This window comes from Falco rusticolus, chromosome 6, assembly GCF_015220075.1.
Source record: "Falco rusticolus isolate bFalRus1 chromosome 6, bFalRus1.pri, whole genome shotgun sequence".
Lineage (NCBI taxonomy): Eukaryota > Metazoa > Chordata > Aves > Falconiformes > Falconidae > Falco > Falco rusticolus.
In genome coordinates, this window is record NC_051192.1 from 38,325,589 (window position 1) to 38,345,445 (window position 19,857).

Genomic DNA, 19,857 nt, shown 5'->3' on the forward strand with positions numbered 1-19,857 from the left:
CCAGTCTGAGAGGATCCAGACATATTCAGGTTTTAACAACGCCTGCAAATTAAGTATTCTAGAGGAATATGTAAGAATGGGTTGCTACAGAAATCAAAACTAACATTTCTTAGTCTACTTTCTTAACAGGAGCAACGTAAGTTTTACCTTACCTCATCCCATTGCTTTTACTCTTATATACATAGGCAGTCTGTCTATCCACCAAATCAGAACAGGTGTTAAATCAAAGTATTATTGCCATTGTATTTCATACCTTAGTTAACTGGGAAAACCCACGACAGTGCTGGGTGAATTGTCTAACAGACAGAACAAAGAACAGGATAAGTGTTGAACTGTTGCTTTGTTCTTCAGATCTGATTTTTCATTGTTTTATAAGGATGACATGGCAGAATATGTGATGTAAAACATATAAGCACCACATCATGTGGTAATCAAAAGAAATCTATTTAACACCAAGTTTTAAGTATTCAAGAAAAAAAACAAACCCAGAAGTTATTTTAAACCGAAACCCTCAAGTGTTCAGTATTTTGCAATAAATGCCTCTCATTCTTGATATTAAGAATTTCACAAATCTTTGTGTTCAGACCAGTGTTTCTAGTAACTAAACTACAAACTTTCTTTCAAATCCCAGAAGGTTTTTAGACACAGACCTAGAAAAAAGTTGCAGTGAAGTTTCCATTCAGCGTATCTTCACAACTCTAGGTATGCAATAGTGCTGAGATAGATCAAAGCCTGACTTCATTCACAGTTGTTTAACCTTACTGATAAGAGGACTATTAACTTCCAAGAGCACAATCACATGCTTAATTATTTGATAGTATGTACATGCATAGGCTTTATTAAACCAAGGTGCATGGACAAATTGCACTCTGAGATTTCCTAACTTTTCAGTGCCTGAACTTGGAACTTAGAAGTTAACAAGAAGCTTGCATTATGAACAGACACCTATCAGTCACTTAAAAATTAAAAACTTAAACCATAAAGAATAGGTAAATTTACATGCCGCCACCACACTACCCCCCAATTATCAAACCAGTTCAGGAAATCTCAATGCTGTATTCTCTGGGATAAAGAAACTGATTTGGCAGACTCACCACCCTGCCACTAGATGGGGAGGACAACATTTTTTACCTGTATTTTCCACTCCTTTCCACCAGCTGCACTCCTGCTCCCCCCTTTCCGTATCGAACTTCATCCTTTGTTCCTTCCCTAGTCTTACATCCCCCTCCACACCTCCTCTGGCACTGCCTCAACCTCCTTCTCTTTTTTCTGAAGCCGCTACCCTGCCACTCTCTTCTGCCTTTCTACTTTTCATCCTTGTAGTTTTCATGGCTAGCATCGTTCCAACCCAAACACCTCCTCCTCCTCCCCACTTCTCTCTAGTGGCATCAGCTCGCTTTGCCTGCACACCCAGCAGCAGGTACCTGGGCAGCACGGGAGGACATCAAGCCTCTGTGCTCATAGTCGGTGCGCCTGGTGCCGAAGCAGCCTGCAGAGACTGGAAGCAGCCAGGAAAGGAAAGTCCAACTCAGCCCCAGGAGCTCCAGGGAGGAGCGTGCTCACTTGTTCCATGGGGATGGTGAATCATGCGAACACTGATGAGCCCAAAGCATTTAAGAGGAAAGGCTGCTGCCTCAGTTCAGTCAAAAAGCCTAGACAGAAATATAGCGCTCAAATACTGAATGCATCCCTATCAGGCATGAGCTGTGACTTTTTATGTGGCTAATTTGGATGGCTTTTCACAGGGACAGGAGGGGGCATAGCTCTAAAACCAAATTTATACTGCTCCCAGTTTCAAATCTTCCCTTTAAAGCATGGTGGCCTTAAGCCATCCCTACGAGACCTATATTAAGGTTTTTTTCAAGAAGCAAAAGTCCTCATTGCTTTCCCGTGTCTCATTCTTCAACAATTGCTCCATTTGCTGAAGATGAACAAAATGAATAAAGGAGGGAGAGAACCTGACAAAAGAGAAACAGAGGCCAAACCATTTAAATCTAGTAAAGTTAAGGAGACTGAAACAAGTCTCTTTTAATGGGAAATGTTACACAACCTTAATTACTTGCCATCTGCCTTGTAAAATTCAAATCAAGCATGAGAAGGATAAAATTCTCACTTGGGGTCATTTTATTATGCAAAACATCTTGGTTTTACAACAACGTCACTGCAATGCTGCATGGAATTACAGCTCTTCAATTCACAGTGGCTCCTACTTTATTGTGGATGAGGGAAACAAAGAATTTAGACCTCTAAGCCACATAATTCATTGCAGCAGCCTAACCATGACAGACTGGTACCAACAAAAATTAAAAAAATACCACTTTCTCTGATAGCAGAACTAAATATTTAATTTCATTAAGGCTGTTTGACTTCACGCCCAGAAACAAAAAGAACATGTTAACAGTATTTTACGTAGTAGTTGGGTCCCTGCATTTAAAGATAAATGTTTTACAAGGATTGCTAGACTAAACTATAGTGTACCACGTATGCCTCTAGAACTTTTTACAGAGCATGTTCTTGGTGCTGACTCTTTCGTTTGGTCAAGCAAAAAGAGAGATACACAAGGCTGTCAACTAAGAGTTTGTTGCAAGTCACTTAACTATGTCACCACAATACTTTAAATCCCAATCTATTGTTCTGTAATGTACATTAAATATTCCACTTCAGCACAGAAAAAAAGCAGTGTCATATAAATATATATGTATTTCAGAAATGGTGGGAAAAACAAAAAACAGAGAAAAGGCATAAGCAACATAACACTGAAATCATAGTATCTGCCTCCACAGAACAATGCATTGTTTGCCACGATTCAGTCATATTTCTGAAAGCCCAGGCAGCCTGCACCGATGCTTGGCAGCCAGTGGTAACAGGTCCAGTAAACTCACAGAGCGACCAGGCTTCCCCTCTTTGACCTTAATAGGGGAGGTGGGGATGGAAAAGTGCTCCAAACTGCTTCACCTTCAGCCAAGTCACTCAAGCATTGTCCTCCAGCTCTTCCCTTTGCTCACAGAGATGGCAGTTGAGAGACTGGTTGCCAGGGCCATTAAGCAGTCTTGAGTGCAAGCACTGAACGGAGCTGGCTCCATACCAACAGTACAACAGTCCTCACAAATTACCTTCAGTATCCCCACACAGGCAATTTCCTGGGTTGACTAAATACTATGAAGTTTTTGCTTATGTATGAGACAAACCAGGCTTGGTTACACAAAACTTGGGGCCACGTAGTTAGGTTACTGCTGGCAACAGGCCGGACACCAACTGCTTCCTGAGCTCCCTGTGTTGCACTCATTGAAATTATTTTTAAGGATGCAAATGGCCTTACCTACAAGACTATTCTTTGAGCCTTGCCCTTTTGATTGCCATTCCACAAGGAGATAGACTCATCAAGCCTGCTTCAATCCTTCATAAAAGTATTTTTCATCACAAAGAACTATAATACAGATTCAAAATTACCAGCTCTCTGAGATTAAACACTAACATACTTCCAGTAGGATCTCAGACAAGGCTTTGTAATTAACGGAGTCTCACCAATTACAAACAGCTCCACACCAGGGTATCATTCTGCCAGTCTTCCACAGTGAACCAATGCTAGAATAATTTGCTACGCCGAGTTCCACTTGAGATCAGAGCATTACTTCCTCACAACTGTGTTCCATAAATCTACTTACACAGTCCCTGTCTTCCTGTTGAACCAGACGACCACCAGATTGTAGCTGCTCATATCCTGTACCCACCTACCTTTCAATCAAACTTCTGTTTCTGTATGCTTACCTGTTGCATTATTCAACCAAACTTGGACATTTGTGCTGCAAGTAAAAAGTTATTTCTTCCAGAGCAGACAACATACATTGCCACTTTATGTCAGGACATCCCTTCTTGGTAAGATCATGTCTCATCCATTTCACCTATGAGAGCACAGGATTTTCCACAAGTCAAAGAGTCAGTAGCTCACCACTAGTGAGGTTCCCTGCTACAAAAAGATTAAAGTTCTATGGAGTGTGACTAAAATAACATAATGCATATCCACCTTGCTGGTTTGTCTTCATTCACACAGTGGATGCTTTAAAGTCAATCACTTTGAAACAGTCACACAGGGTGCTGCTGTGCAAGAGAGATCGCCTTGCTCCACAGCACCTTGATTAACACAGACAGACAAATCCAGAACATCATTGTCCATGCTCTGAACAATTAGGATTCCTATTACAGCTACACAATAGAGGACACAATAACAAGATGCACTCTGTTTCTGTCTGAAACTCTTTAAAACATTAGTTCCAAAAACTGGAGCGCTAGCTAGCTTACTTTCATTACTGCTTACCTACTGCTGTGCCAGCTTTGCAATTAAAAACCCAAACACCAAAACAAACTTGTCGGCACTTTTTACTTCCAACAAGCATTTCTCTTGCTTTTAATACAACATCGATGCCAAAAGCTGATGCAACTAGAGACAAACACTGCAAAACCAAGGTTTGCAAGCCAGCAGTTTCAAGGTGCCCTCATCCTTTACATCACCTACCAGTTCTCATCTGCAGGTAGCAGGTCCAACAGAGCAGTTCATTGATCACCTGCATCAAGAATTGTTCAGGAATATATTGAACTTGTCTAGTTTCTAGCACCCAGCTACATTGCCCTTCCACAAAGTGGTTAAGAGATACCTGTGAGTACTACAGCCTGTGACTCTGAGGCTCTTTCCAGCTGCCTAAAGGCAGCAGCATCAGCTCCCCCTTCTTAACCAGGCCTCCAGCAGACTGACTACAGCATCATTTGTGCTCCATACCCAAAAGATTTCTACTGGCTTGTCACCTACCCAAGGCAAAGCTCCAATCATTCAAGCTATGCCTTTATATAGAGCACGACCCCTCCTCTTTACCTGTCCACCCTAGTTTTTCTCTTTTCCCCCAGTAAATTTAGGCCTGAAATGCCTCTCAGGGCTATGCATGGCCTGACAACAAGCCTGGGGGTGGGTTCCTTCACGTGCTGGGTGTTTACTCTGAGGTCTATTCTCAGCTTCACTGGCATCATCGTGACAGGTGAGTGGGAAAACTGGTATACTTCCTTTCAATTAGCTTGGTTTTGGAGTAGCTTAGGAAGGGATCAGGTACAGTTTTATTTCAGGGCCTAGAAAGCAGAAAGGTAGATTATGGAAAGAAAAATAAATAAAGCAACAAACATGCAAGGTCTGACTTCTTGGTCTAATGCCACTGTAAAGCTACATTAGAAACAGGCTTGTGATCTTCAGTGAGGTTTCAGGAAACTGGTGATAGAGAAACTGGTTGTAGCTGTCACAGTAAGACACAGTAGAGGCCTTCCTTGCTAAATTATAATTCTTTCCAGTGGTCTCACATAATATAGACTATTTTGGACTGGAATTACGCTGCCTGTAAAGAATATGAGGTATCCTTACCACCACAGCTTTCCAGCAGACCACTTTTTAAATTATTTATCATGAGAAACACAATCCTTTGACAGCTGTTGAACATTCACACAGCTTTAAGAACTGTCAGATCTTTGGACACAGAGATCTTTGCTTGGCACTTCTACACTGTCTTGAACAACAGCACCTGATTCCAGTTAAGGCCACATCAGTGCCACCAGGCTAAGCCAGAACAGAAAGGGCTGAATTAGCTTCTGGTTTTGAAGTTCCAAAAGTCACTAACAAAACCAAACTCTAAACCCATGCATTTTCAAACTACAAGTCATTAATAGTAATTAATGTCAGAGTGAACTGATACTCATATCTGCATATTTAGCAGTAGGTAGTCCTAGCTGTCATCTCTTCCTAACCTCCTGCAAATTAAGAGCAGTCTAAATTTAGCTGTAACAGTTACACCGCCTGCTATTGCTACATCTAGATTAGGAAGCAACTATAAATAGGTAATATTAAACTTAATTAATTTGAGATTGTAGGGAGAATATAGATTAATTTATACTCCATATAAAAATTTGTTTTGTCTACAATTTAATTTATTTTGATGACATTAACAGTCTTACAAGCCAGTGAGATCTGTTTTGAGGTAGGATTTAATTTTGAGACCTTTTTTTCTTGAATAAAGGTCTCCCTTGTTTCTGTTGATAAATAATGTGAAATAATAACACAAAATAAGGCAGTCCAGCTTTTTTCATGGCTTACCAAATATTAGTAAGATTTTCATTTTGGTAGAAGACTATACCTATGCAATTAGACTTTGCTAAATTTACGCAATTTGTTTCCACTTGCAGGATGTGCACCAGTTCATTCTTCTCCCCATACTTGTGCTCAGTTTATTCCGGAATAAAGTAATATATTTTTAAGAGCAAAAGAATATCATACCACCTCAATAGAACAGAAGTTCTTGTAAAGAGGGCAGACCATTTGTCTATTCCCTATTTGGAAGAAATTCAGGTAGTATGCCAAGTTACACATGCCAGTGAATATGATTATTTGAGAGGATAACTTTGGTAACATCATAAAAATAAAAAACATTCTAGGGGTTTACATTATCTTCCCCTTGGAAGAATTATTGTTATATTTAGATGACATGAATTTGTCTGTGCTAGAACAATAATCTTGAATAGATGTTCCAAGGAAATCTCTTAAAGACATGCTAGTGAGTCATCTGGTCAGGAGCTAATGAACACCATGACTGGCTTTGGAAACCTTTGTTCTTCCTCAGCATCTAATCTGGGATTAGATACTGTAATGATTAAGAGACTGTAAGCAACCTGGGAGAAGGACACTGTACTCCAAGTAGTCCATGCTACTGTGAGTCAGGCTATACAACATATTCAGTAAGAAGCTAAATAGCTTATATATTTACGTATGTTACAAACTTCTCTGCATAGCAGCAGCCATCAAAGCTCCTACCCTGCAAGCACTTGCTCCTATACAAAAGCTTAGAACCGTGGCCCTTGAAGCTGAGAGAATTATAGTAGCTGAATGAAAAAAAAAAAATGCCTCTTCAATTGCAATAATATCATCCAGAAAGTCTTGAATATGCCCCAAATTCACTAGTGTCTAAGTGCTATTATAGAACCAATTACTAATTTTCCCCAGAAAAACTTTTAAAATAAGTCTTATGAGCTTTGTTTTCCTAAGCACGTGAAAAAATAAACTAGTGACATGTACATTTTTCATATTTATTCATAAAACTACTTTCAAAAGTATCCTGTACTGTTTTTAACAGATACTTTGCATGCCTGATGAGATCTGAAGCTCACTGCATTCCACGGATCATTAACTATTAACAATTCCTACCACAAAACATTCTGAATACAAAGAAGTGTCCAAGATATTCCATTCCACCCCCTACCTCAGGATGCCCCTAATCCTACCATGAAGAGTGACACATGACATCCCCTTCCCCTACAGCTGCAGCAGCCAGAGGTGGCTTAGGCTGTTCCTGCTAAGAGGTGGCCAACCAGCCATTGCATTTAATTCAACACCACCAAAAGGCAATGCACCACCAAAACTCACTGTATCACAGCAGGCAGCCCAGGCTGTTATGTTCCATCCTACCCTTAAAAGCAAATGGTTGAAAATATTTGCATTTATATTCCCCTTCCTCCTTTTGTCTAAGCTGTGCAAGTGACCTGAAGTAATAAGCGTGGGCTGATTAATTACTGTATGTGTTCCCTTCCGCAGAGCCAAAAGGTCAGTTGGGGTAAAAGCAAAGGGTGACATGACGTACGATATTAAACACTCCTGTTTTTAAGCAGCCACCTTGTTCAATGAACCACACACAAACCAAGCTCTTTTGACTACATGCGCTCAGCCTTAAATAAACCAGCTGAGAAACAGTTACTGAACTACTAACTCCAAAGATGGAGAAAAAGCCTTATGTGGGCCTCCCTCCCCAAGGCTAAGTGCTTAACGGCGTATTAAAAATGTAGACATTTTAGCACAGATTTCTAAGGATTTCTCTACGTTTACATAACAGTTGGCAGCTCTCATCTGTGTTTGCAGGTTTTTGTTTTGGTTGATTTTTTTCCTAGTCTTCATAAAAATATCTACAACAGTGCACTTGGCTTTACAATTTTGTTTGGGGAGAAGAGATGCCCAACTGCATCTTCTTGTATTAATTGCCTCAGACTCAGTACACTGCAGGGTACGGGCCAGAGATTTAACAAGTAGCAGCAACTATTCCAACGTGGTTTACTCTGAGATTACATTTTAGAAATACGATTTCAATGCTTTCTATGACAAGATTTTTTTTACATTATTACTGTGTTTGTTTAGTGTCAAAGCATAGGCAAACCTACAGTGTATGTTTTCCAGAAGCACTTCACCTTATGCCAGTTGTGGACCAGCTTGAGTATGAAACCTGGTGAGAACAGGGTAAGGCAAGACTGAGTTAAATCAGAAAATTTAAAAATGTAAACCAAACAAGAAATATTCCATTCTCCTACTCAAAAGTGTGATACTCCTTTTTTCCGTAAGGTAGAGAAAAATTTACCAGCAGAGTCCCCAAAGCTAGTACTGAATCCATCCCTAGTTTTGCCATCAATAATATCATAGTCTGTCTTTCCACAAAACTAACTAAAGTGAGTAAGAGACCTTTTCATCTAGCAAGATGATTACACAAATGAGTTTTTCCAGGTTTATAATTATCAAATTCTTAAATCACTTATTTCAGAGGCTGCAACAAGAGAAGGCATGCAGGTAGGCAGAGCTGTGTAGATTAAGCAATGTAAATGTTAATTAAGAGAGCTGGAGAAGGGAAAGGAATTCATGAATCTCTGCATTAGCTTGTGGAGCCTTGGGCCCAGTCACTACCTAGTAGTAAGGGAAAGCCCTTCTGAAAGAAAAATAAGTAGAAAGCAGAGTTCAGGCTTGGGAAGGGGAAAAGGAGAGGGTCAAATTTCTTGTTGCAGTATATAACCTCTATTTCCCTGTCTTCTTTTTATTTTACAGACACTTCTATTATTGCAAATATAGATATTTCACCATGACTAGACAGAATAGGAATTTTTTTTTTTTCCAGGACAGAGGAACAGGCTTCATAAATCACAGGTACACCACCTGCTCCAGGCTGACAAGCTGAATGAGGTCACACTAGCACACAGAAGGCTTTACATCATGCACAAGTTTGCAAGCCCCTGGGAGTCTGGTGGCACCACTTCATTAAGCAAAAAGAGCTAGCTAACACTGGCTGCAAGGCTTGCGAGACCAGGTCTCACCTGGCCACTGTGTGAAAGCTGCAGAAAGTACCACTAGCATGGGCCTAATACTCATTGACCACTTGGAGAGTCACAGCCTTGTTTACAGGTCGTGTTTAGGTATACCATTTTGGTCTGCTGTAGTCCTATGGAATATCATCTTTACTTCCATGTATACATTCAGGCTATTAAAGTCTGCAGGATTAAGAGCTACATTTTGCATTTCATACAGCTGAGGGAAAGACTTGGTTGTAATTTAATTAGACAAAGTTGCTAGACTATGCCCTCCAAATTTGTCTTCCTAAGACTACCTCTGCCTTTGTATAAGTATATATTAAAGCAGCAGAGATACTGTATTTATCACAGCACAAAAATGTAGCACACTTTAGCACAAATACACTGCATTTTCTTCAACTAAAAGCACACAAATAATCTGTGGCTGCAACAGGACAAAGTTATTTTGCAATAACCTAGTTTCTAAACTACTCATCTGGCAGGCCCAGCAGCAATACTTCTTTTTCAGGACATTCCTAATGGATGTAACACATTCAAACCTCCTACTCCCTGTCCCAATATCCCTCTTAATGCGCTCTTTGCTTGCTCTGCAGTTCGACGCAGTAGTCTAGCTGAAGCAGCATTAAGAAATTGAGAATAGAGGCATGTCACCAAGCTGAAAAGCTCCCTCAATAAAGTGAGTAGAGTGGGGTGAAAAATCTGTGTCACATCACCAGCTTTTTAAAGATTAAATCTAGCATGTGCCAACATGCCTAACAGCAACCTGTCACTGAAGTCCTGAGAAACTCAGCTTCTTGACTGACTGCTTTTAGAACAGCTCTCACCTCCTACATGCCCTCTTAAGAATTGCCCAGAATTATCCTAAATTTTATCAGGAAGCAAAAACACTCCCAGAATACTAAGACATATTTTCATATGTATATGGTCGTGCTAAGAAGACCCCAAAGTTTACTGTGTCATCAATAAGCTAGTTATTTATATGCTTGCTCTTTTCCAAGTGCTACTTGCAGGTATTAGACCAATAAACTAAGAACACTAAAGTAGGCTTTGCAATAAGAGCCTTAGAAACACCAGATACTGTGAGCTACCAGCTTGCAGGATTTTTTTCAGTTTTCAGTGAAGAATCTCTCTGACATCTCTTGAAAATCTTCTATATTCTATAAAAAATTTGTCCTTCAACTTGCTAGGAAGGACCTACATTGAGTTACGGTAACTAGGGAAGCATAAGGAAGTTTGAAATAGGCATCTCAAGACACCACATTAAATTTTTATGTCCAAAAAACGGGTTTTACCACCCCACAGTTCAGGTCCTTTTTTTACCTGCCACCAAGTTACTTAAGATTTCTCTGTCTGTCAATACTCACATAATTTCAGCCCCTTGAGCACAGCAGTCAGTAACAAAATGGAGTGAAGGCAGGCACAAATGCTTAAGTACTCCTGCGGAGAAATGACGGCACAGAACAACAGTTGCGCACGTGCATCCTCAGACCAGTAGGGCAGCACCCACTGAGGCACCCACCGGGCAGTGCTCTGCTGCTGAACACAATTCTTCAGTCACTGCTGAACACGATACATTCCCTTGAAATGTACGTATTTTATAAATAGAAAAGTCAGAACAGGTTTTTGTATTTGCTAAGTTTAAATACCTTTTGGTGCAATTCAGATGTTAATCTGAGGAAAGACCGTTAACTTCTGCATCTAGGTGGCTCAATTTAATCTCTGGTTAACTGCTGGAATGCACGGGGAAAAAATATAGCTACTAAGTGACTTAACTGTAAAAACTTAAACGTCTGTCAAGACTTTAATCTTCCACTCATTTACCTCCTTTTATGATCAAAAAAGTGCAGAAAGCAAGCACACTGAAAGGCATGCATTTCTTCCATTAATCACCAGCTATATTAAATTATTTCCAGTTATCTGGACAGGAACACCAATGCTTTATCACCATCTCTAGAGACACTACTGCAGTTCTATAGATAGAAAAGCCAACTGTCCTGCTAAAAAAAAAACAAACAAAAACCACACAAAAAACCAAGCATGCTTTAGGTCTAGGTAAGACTAATACATACCAACATCCTCCTCACCCCAAACCTGTCCCTCAAAGTGTTCCTGGATTATCACTACACAGAGTTAAAACAAAAACTTCAGTTTTAATCCTGTCTTCAGTTAGGCTGTTCAAGTATTTACAGGATTTGAAGTTAAAGAATCAAGCTTCCTGTCTTTCTTTCCTCACAGAAGAAAAGTTTGGGAACAGTTAGTTAGTTAACATCAACTTCCACATTCCAATACAGTATAGCCTGGAAAAAGATATGATACAACACATAAACTAAAAGAAATAAAACTAACAGACAACTCAACATCCAGAGGGACTCCACAGTTCCCTGCAGCCCTTTTTTTTAAAGCAACAACAGCAAAACCCTTGGAAATAGGTTTTCACGTCCAACTTCAGTGATGCATCCCTGTGTCATGACATTGGTTTCAGCACCAGGTAAAAGCCTAGATCCTAGCGTGGGATTTTAACTCACTGTAGCCATCTGTTTCAAGAGGATTATATGGATTTTTTTAAAGTGATAGACACATTAAAAATAGCAGTTATTTCAAATGCCTTTTCAGCTACCCTGTGTTAAAAATATCACCTAAGCTTGAAAGTCAAAGCTACACGACCCTGTAAATTTGCCATGCTTATTGATGTCCTCTGAAACCTTAAAAAACCCAAAAACAGTGTTGTAAAAAGTACAAGTAGAAGCCGTTTGTTGACATCTCCACATTTGTTTTTCATAACTAAAGGAAGCATGTATACTCACTAGCTAAGTCTCATCCATCCTCAGGCTTTCAATGAATAGCATAATTATAATATGGTACAACTTAAAGCACTGTACTTTCTTTTTTTTTTTGACAACTTAATGGTGAAGTTTTCCAAAGAACACTTGTTACTAAATCTGAAAGTCTCATTTTGCTTCATGCATTTACTACATGCTTTCAAAGAACAAACTTCCTACTCATTTTGTGCAGGTGAGTGTCTTTTTCCAAGATTTTTGTTGCTGGGCAACATATTTCAAATCTTCTACTGCTTAGAAAAAGAACACAGTAATTTTGGTTCTTTTGCTTCAGATACCTGAAACCGATCTGCTTTCTGCCCGAGCTGGGACTTGCTCCGCATACATGAGAAAAATTTCCTACCATCCCATCTCCATTGCTGCAGAACAAGCAGCAATTCAGTGACTACTCTGTCCGTATTCTTATGTATGGATTATATTGGATATTTTGACCAGGGAATCTCTGCACCTTTTTGCAAGCAGGGGGAGGGGAGGGGGGTACGGGGGGGGTAGGGCAGGGAACAGAGAGAGACCAAAGGAAAGAAGCATTATCATTCCTTTTTGATCAAATAGGTTATTCAGTTATTGGAGATGTATGTTGGGCTTCTCATCCTAGTAACGTCATACCTCCCTAAAGACAAGCAGGAAAGACAGAGGTGAAGTTATACTATGACTACACTATACATGACCCTTAGTTTTGCAGTCATGACAAACAGCCAAACCTTCTATTTCATAGGCATTGCACCTTCAGTTGCCCTTATTTGATGCCATCTTTCTGTTAATACAGATCTGCTTTGCAACTAGGCCAGGGGAGTGAGGAAGACAAGTACTTAAGAGATGCATATAGGAATGTGCCTGTGAATGTAAAGCTACTCCAAGCCTCCTCCCCCTCCCCTTGCATCATTTTACACAGCCTTCCCCTCTGCTTTTGTTTCCCATTAATATTTGTTGGTCACTGTACACAAGTTTTAGAAACTGTAGCAGCTCTGATATTGTAACACTGTTTACAAGTACATGACAGCACAGTCTGAAAAAACTCACTTTGGAGCATTTTATCATTATGAATACTGAAGAACTGGATACCAGCTGTGTATTTTTCTTTTATACTAAAATAGCCTCAAAATATAGGAATTTCCCATTTAATTTGGTAATTCTATCATTATGTTTATTTTTGAAAATAAACAATTAAGTTATATCAAAATAAGTTATAACAGCTTAAAGGTTCGCTTTGTTTTCTATCAACTCATTCAGTCAAGGCCTTATAACAAAGTGCAGTCTCTGTTCACATCCTCCAATGTTTTTCTTACTATATTATAGTTCCATTTCTACTTTGCAACATTATCTGATAGCTGCAGAATTCCACTGCTTTTGCAACCAATAGTAATATTTCAGATTAATTCAGTTCCCAAAGGTTTTGGCAATGATACAACAGATTAAAGCAACAGCCTTTCATATCTGAAGTTCCCAATTATGTTTGAAATTAAAGTGAGGTAGGTGGTCTCACCTTACATCCACTGCTTGTTACCCTCACAATTACTCCACAGCTCAGCACCCCCTTCCTCCCAAATCCCCCCCAAATCCTCCACTCCCAAGAGAAAAAGCCTGCAATCTAAGCTCAAGAATAAAAAAAAAGGAGAAATTCTTGTAACCATCAGGGAAAACAGTTAAGTGCGCACATACATTAGTAAACCATTAGATAGTGCTAGCAATCCTTTATTTCCAGAAGCACTAAGTTTCACTTACCCCACTTAACCAATACATTTGAAAAACTTCATAACTTCACAGCATGATTTGCAGGTTAGAGAACCTTCCACTCAATTCACTTTCAGAACAATCCCAGTATGACAGCCATAATTTAAAATACTGAAAGCCACAGACACCAAATCAGGCAACATTTACTAGGATCTCTAATTTTGCAATGAATGCACATGCAGCCTGTGCTGGGGCTGTGCTCTCTGGAATTGGACCATATGATGGGCAAGCACTTAGCGATCCCTGCTGTATGCCAGGCAGGCACCACAACATAAGGCAACATCTGGAGGTGCTGACCCCTCAGTCTGCAGGATGTATATTGGCTTCCACCCTTTCAGGTTAGCTCTGGACTCCAACATTGTCAAAAAAACCCAAAACCAAAACTGATGCAGCTGGCATCTGGAATGCAAAAGATGAGGAAAAGCCACATTTCTGTACAGGGACTCTGAGCTGTTGACACCAGAAGGGGAAATAAGGGTCAGGTGAGGGTGTTGCACAAAGAAAGCACAATAGCATCAAGCTACTACAAAATACCGGGCTACTTCCAGGTATATAGCAAGTCATAGCAAAGGAAAAAAGCAATTAATTTATTACTTCAGATGGTTCAAAGCAAACAAAAAGGACACTCACATGGCATAACCCGAAGTTTACAGAGTAAACACAGCAGGCAACTACTTAAGAGGAAAACCAGACACACCAAATGACAAATTGAGAGAGTAAAAAAGCACCTTCATCAGAAAGGTTTTGGTTTTGGTTTTTTAATAATTTTTTCTGAGTTTATTCACCAGGAAATGAACTAAGTGGAAATAGAAGGGAAAATACGAAATAATGTTCTTGTTTTCATATTCAAACTCAAATTTCATATACAAACTCAAATAACTAAAGAGATCTCTATAAAAAGCTCCATTAGTTCCCTGTTTGGGCAATAACTCCTCACACAGAACTTCCACATCACTGAACATCTTTCTCCAGTTGTCTGGCCTGGGGCAGATAAAGGAAAGGAAAAAGTTGCTGCTACTATTAGAATTGGGATGTTGCATTGTAGCTGTTGTAGCCACTGCAGTCCCCTAGCTTATGTAAGATATTCCATTACAGACAAACAGGCTTCTCTGCATATTACCATCTTCAGTTTTCATTATTCTCACAAATTTGAAGTTCAAACTAATTAGACTGAGTGATGGTGCAAGGAAGTAGATAACTACACTATGTATATCAAGAGTATGGCTACTTACAACCAAGAAATCAAATAAGTAATCTGGTGTTTTGGAAAACAATCAGCAGTGAATTACTTGGGTATTAACATCAGATACTGAAGAAAGATAAAACCTTCAATTTGATAATGTATTTTACAAAAAAAAAATCAAATCAAAACATCAGTGTACTCACAGATTACTCTTTTTCAACCCCCTGTATCACGTTAGACTCCTTAGAATTAATTAAAAAGTTAAAGTACAAAGGAAAAACACTACCTGTATCCCACAGCTAGAGATAATAGTGTTTTCCATCTGCAAATTTTAATTGGGAAGCCATTTAAAAGGATTGTTTCTGGAAATATGAAGAGCAAGGTGCTTACCTATTTCATCCATTATATTCAGTACTGTACACTTATTGCACTGCAGAGGCCTACTGTGAATCCATAGCATAATCCATATCAACCCGTATGCATGACTTCAGTCTCTCATCCTACACTTAAAAAAATCAGGCCAGCAACTATGCAAACCCAGAGTAGAAGGGAGGAGGTATCACAGAAGGAAAAGGTGCAGCTTCAGAAAATGTCAAAAATGTATGCCATCAAAATATCCTTTTGAAGTCAAATCTGACCCGCTCTAACCATTTCTGGCCCAACATCTGATCAAAATGGAGTTTGTCACATCCACAGCATCATGAGATTATAGCCAAGGACAGGGAGGGGGGAGAAGTCTGCTGAGCACTTCCCCGTGCTCTGCGTCAATAGATTTGGGCTTAGCCTCTGTTAAGCAGCTCAAGCCACCGGTTATTGGTGCTGGCAGCTGTCTACCACACTGCCCCACTTCCTATTTCAAAACACGCCGCCTGGGAGAGAGGCCTTGGTCAGTCAGCTCCAACCCGTCTCCCAATAAAATGCAGAAGTAGGACAGCAGATCCTCCATGTTTGCCTTGGACAGACCTTCAATAGTTTAAAATACACACACACACCTCCCTTTTCAAATAGGTTAGTGCAAAGATCAGTTACAGCAATACTAAAAAACCCAACATGCATTTCAAGGTAAAAACTTAAATTGAGATAGGACCTTGGTTTTAGTGAAGGATTTTTGCAAAGGTACATAAGCACATTGTTTTCTTAGGTATTGCCAAAATTTTAGCATTGGGTGTACTACACAGGATTTTAGCATTTCTTGGACATGAGGTAATTCTTGACATGTTTCTATTGGCTTGGTAACAAATGAGCCTTTTCAACAAGCACAGTACAGTTGTTAATGTCAACACTTTGCCCAATATTATGGCAAATCAGTTATTAGCAGCTTAACAGCTACTGCTATATTACTTCCCCTATCCTCAAAAGAAATGGTAGTAGTGCATTCCAGATTTTAAGAAATACCTGTGCTACAGTGTCACATTTTCTATGTCGTGTTTTACTTTGCACTGTAAGATATAAAACACATCTATCACTGTAAGATATAAACCACATCTATTTATATGACCAAACATCATTCTCCTGAAATTCCCTCTTTATAAGTTTTGTTACAAAATAACAAAAATCAGATTTGTCACACCAACAGAATCACACCATCATTAGACCTTAAATTTCAATGCCAACAGCTTATAAACGCTCTAGTTCAACATTAACTATTTGTTAAGCCATAACAACTATTGTACTCGTGTGGCACAAGGGCATCTCCTACCCATTCCACATGCTGGCCTATCTACATGAGCTTAAAACGGCCCACAGAAGTCACAGCTCTGTCCTGTCACCACTGTCAAACCTGGGCTGCAACACGAAAAGCAGCTTTGTGGCTATTATATAGCCAGGGAGCCTGGGAGAGTGGGATTGAGCATCTGATATTGCCAGAGCCTTCCCAGATAACTGTAGCAATAATAACCCCAGGAGCACTAACTCCGCTTAGCCTTTCACAACTTGGATCTGTATATTTAGATGAAAACACTTCTATACTCCACTCTTTTCAGCATGTCACTTACTCAAATTATTGGTTCTCATGCAAACATTCTCCTTCAGCCCCACAACTGGTACAATTCCACCCAGATTTTTGCTGGGGGACCTGGCGACCCTGTGTAGAAACTGTAACTAAAGCTCTAGAGCTCTTCCTTAAAACTGTGAGCCTCAAGCAACTAGGTTTTATTGAATATTAGGGAGTTATATTGCTAAACACTGTGTAGTTTGAGTTGTAAACTCAAAACAGAGTGTAAGCATTAATTATCTTTGATTATGAATACTGAAGATTAATCATCATTGATGTTATCATCCTCATTCAGATGATGAGGTAACTTGTTCTGCAAGTGGTCCCCTTGAGGTACAGCACATAAAGTAAGGAAAACACAAAATCGAAACCAAGCTCAATCAGAATACGTCCAAAACCACACCATTGATACCGACTGTAAAATAGAATTAAAAACATAAGGAAAGAACAGGTTAAACTACATGCACACACACAGAGGTTCTAAAAATGAAAAGCAGTGTTTGTGTATTCTGACACATTCACATTGCAGTTCAGAGCATGCAGCCTCAGGAGGTAAAAGCTATTCTATCACTGACACATAGGGTAAATTAACTTGCTAATTCACTTTCTAATGCATAGTCCACTGAGCATAGAAATACATAAAAAAGGAAAATGAGAACTCACATTGTCAAGCACATTAGATTTGTATGGGTTGTAACATTATACAGAGCTTTTAAAAAATACTTATAAATACAAATACTTTTTTTTTAAGCAAACCACATCATTCACCCTTAAATCAGTCACATGCACAGCACTGAGCATATGCCATCCTTCTCTAGCTCTGCCAGACAAAAGCTACATGGCCAAAAATAGCCACACAGTGTGCTAGAGCTGTGTAGAATGCCCTAGATACATTTAGGCCATGAAGATTGAGCAGCTCTGCTGCAGGGAAGGGTTAGACACTAACCTTCATAATAGGCCAGGGCTGAAAAGAGGAAGACTAATTTCCATTAATTTTTAATAAATATTATTTAGATAGATTATCTGGATAATATGAGCTGGATATTAATAAACATTATTTAGACAGCACCATCTGAAAGCTATTTCCATGCACAGCTGGAATGCATGTGTATATACACAAACATAACAGGAAAAGGGTGCATTAAAATATTTGGCACAGGCTTTCTATAAAAAGGTCAGGTAAAGAAAAAGTCGGTTAAAAAAAAAATTATACAAAGCTGACTTTACAAGAGTACAGTCCCAAACTTTGATAGATGTTTCCCCTATTTGATTTCTCAATTGTTTTTTAAATGGTGTTTCTTCCTACTCTCCTCTTTCTACAGAGATTAGGAAAAGCTAACAGCTGATGTCTTTCTAGATTAGGTAAAATACTGCAAGTCTAGATCAGGTGAAATACTGCAAGCTGGAAGAGCAAAAAAGTGAAGATCAGTGTTTCAAGGCATCAAAGACTGATCACAGCTCAGTGTGCCAGACAGAACCCCCTCAAATCCCTTGTCAAATTTCAGGCCAATTTACAGCTATCTTTCTCCACCATCCCAGCACTCAATTCAGCATGTTAGAAGGCAGCGTCTTGAGCCAAAGGAGACAAATGTTACAGCACTGCAATAACAAACAAGAAATGCATTTATGCATGATAAAGTAGGTAGCTGTACCTAATATAAGGTGTTAAATGAATTAACAAGCTAGTGGCATCTGAGACTCATCTTCATAAACTTCAACTGTTTCCTTTCAACCGACATTTGATGCACTGTCACAATGACAAGTGTATGTTTCTCAGTAAAATACTGAGTGTGACCAGACCTAACACATTTTAATCTCTGCAGCGGACAGGCAAGTGGTCTGTCTTTCTAATGCTACCCTCCAGGTTACCTCTGAGGAAGAAAGGTCAGTCTGAGTGAAGAGATCATTGCCTGTATCAACTGACCGAGACAAAATGGATTTCCCCAGATTATCAGAGGATTGCCCTACACTGGCAGGCAAAGCTTCACCTTTAGCCATATGAGCAGTAGAAAAACAAGAGCTATCTCCACCCATGCCCTGCACCCCTAACTGGCTTGACTCTGCAGATGGGACTTATTACATTGCCTGTGAGCCACCTGGCATTAAAAAAAAAATAAAAAAAAAAATTTAAAAAATCACACATACTACCAGCTTGTTCTTACCACTCAAGACTACACCCTTCTTTTTTTCCCCAAAATCAATGTGATGGGGAACAGAAGGGGTGGAGACTTCTCTATCTAAGACAGTCTTGGAGTCCCACAGGTTAAAAGTTCAGTCATCAACCTTTAAAGTGTAAACATTAACCTACATCATCACAGTTATTATGAGTAACATGATAGCGGTACAGTATTTAATGAGCCAGCTGCTGCTATAACTTGATGCTTAACTTTCTAGACCTATTTCTATGAAGGTTCAGCACAGAAAACACTGAACAGAAACTGAAATTATTCAAGGGACAGGCAAGACTTGGTACTCCTGTCATTCTGCATTTCTGACAAGGCTATCCTATGCCTAGAGGCTAACATATGTAAAAGCAGCAAGCTGTTTCTGCTCTAACCTATCTTCACAAAGAGGGAAAGGGCTTGGGAAAAACTGCAAGTGCCAGAAAACCAAAGAACCTCTAAAAAATTCAAGGATATACTCTGCTGCCTATCCTAACAAGTAAAACTTAAGCAAGTTGGCAGTTAATATTATTAAAATTGCTTGAAAAGAGTATAATCCAGTCAGTGTTGTCAAACAGCAGTAGAGAAACTGTTTTGGGGGAGATTTCATCGTTTGTTATATTCCATGGACTACTTCTGCTTCATTGTGGCTTTCATTACATTCACCACTGTCAGGGAATATGACCTTAAATTGAAATATTAAAAGAGAAATCCACTGCTACAACATTTTTTCCAAGTCTTAAGAAAGACTTTTACTCCACCTCCTTTTAAAGGAGTATAAAAGGATCTACAAACAAAACCTTA

The 19,857-nt window shown here is 39.4% G+C and overlaps 1 protein-coding gene across 9 annotated transcripts in view; it reads right to left on the reverse strand.

The window, feature by feature from the left end:
- The window catches only part of MAP7 (microtubule associated protein 7), a 128,422-nt gene that overhangs the window by 75,679 nt on the left and 32,886 nt on the right, over positions 1 to 19,857 (reverse strand). The window contains exon 1 of one of the 9 annotated variants that reach the window (XM_037391646.1): positions 15,289 to 15,653. The exons of the other annotated variants lie outside the window; for them this stretch is intronic. Coding sequence (XP_037247543.1) covers positions 15,289 to 15,358 — 70 coding nt within the window. The 5' untranslated portion in view covers positions 15,359 to 15,653. Of the gene's footprint in view, positions 1 to 15,288; positions 15,654 to 19,857 lie in introns of those variants that run through there. 9 annotated transcript variants of the gene reach the window in all.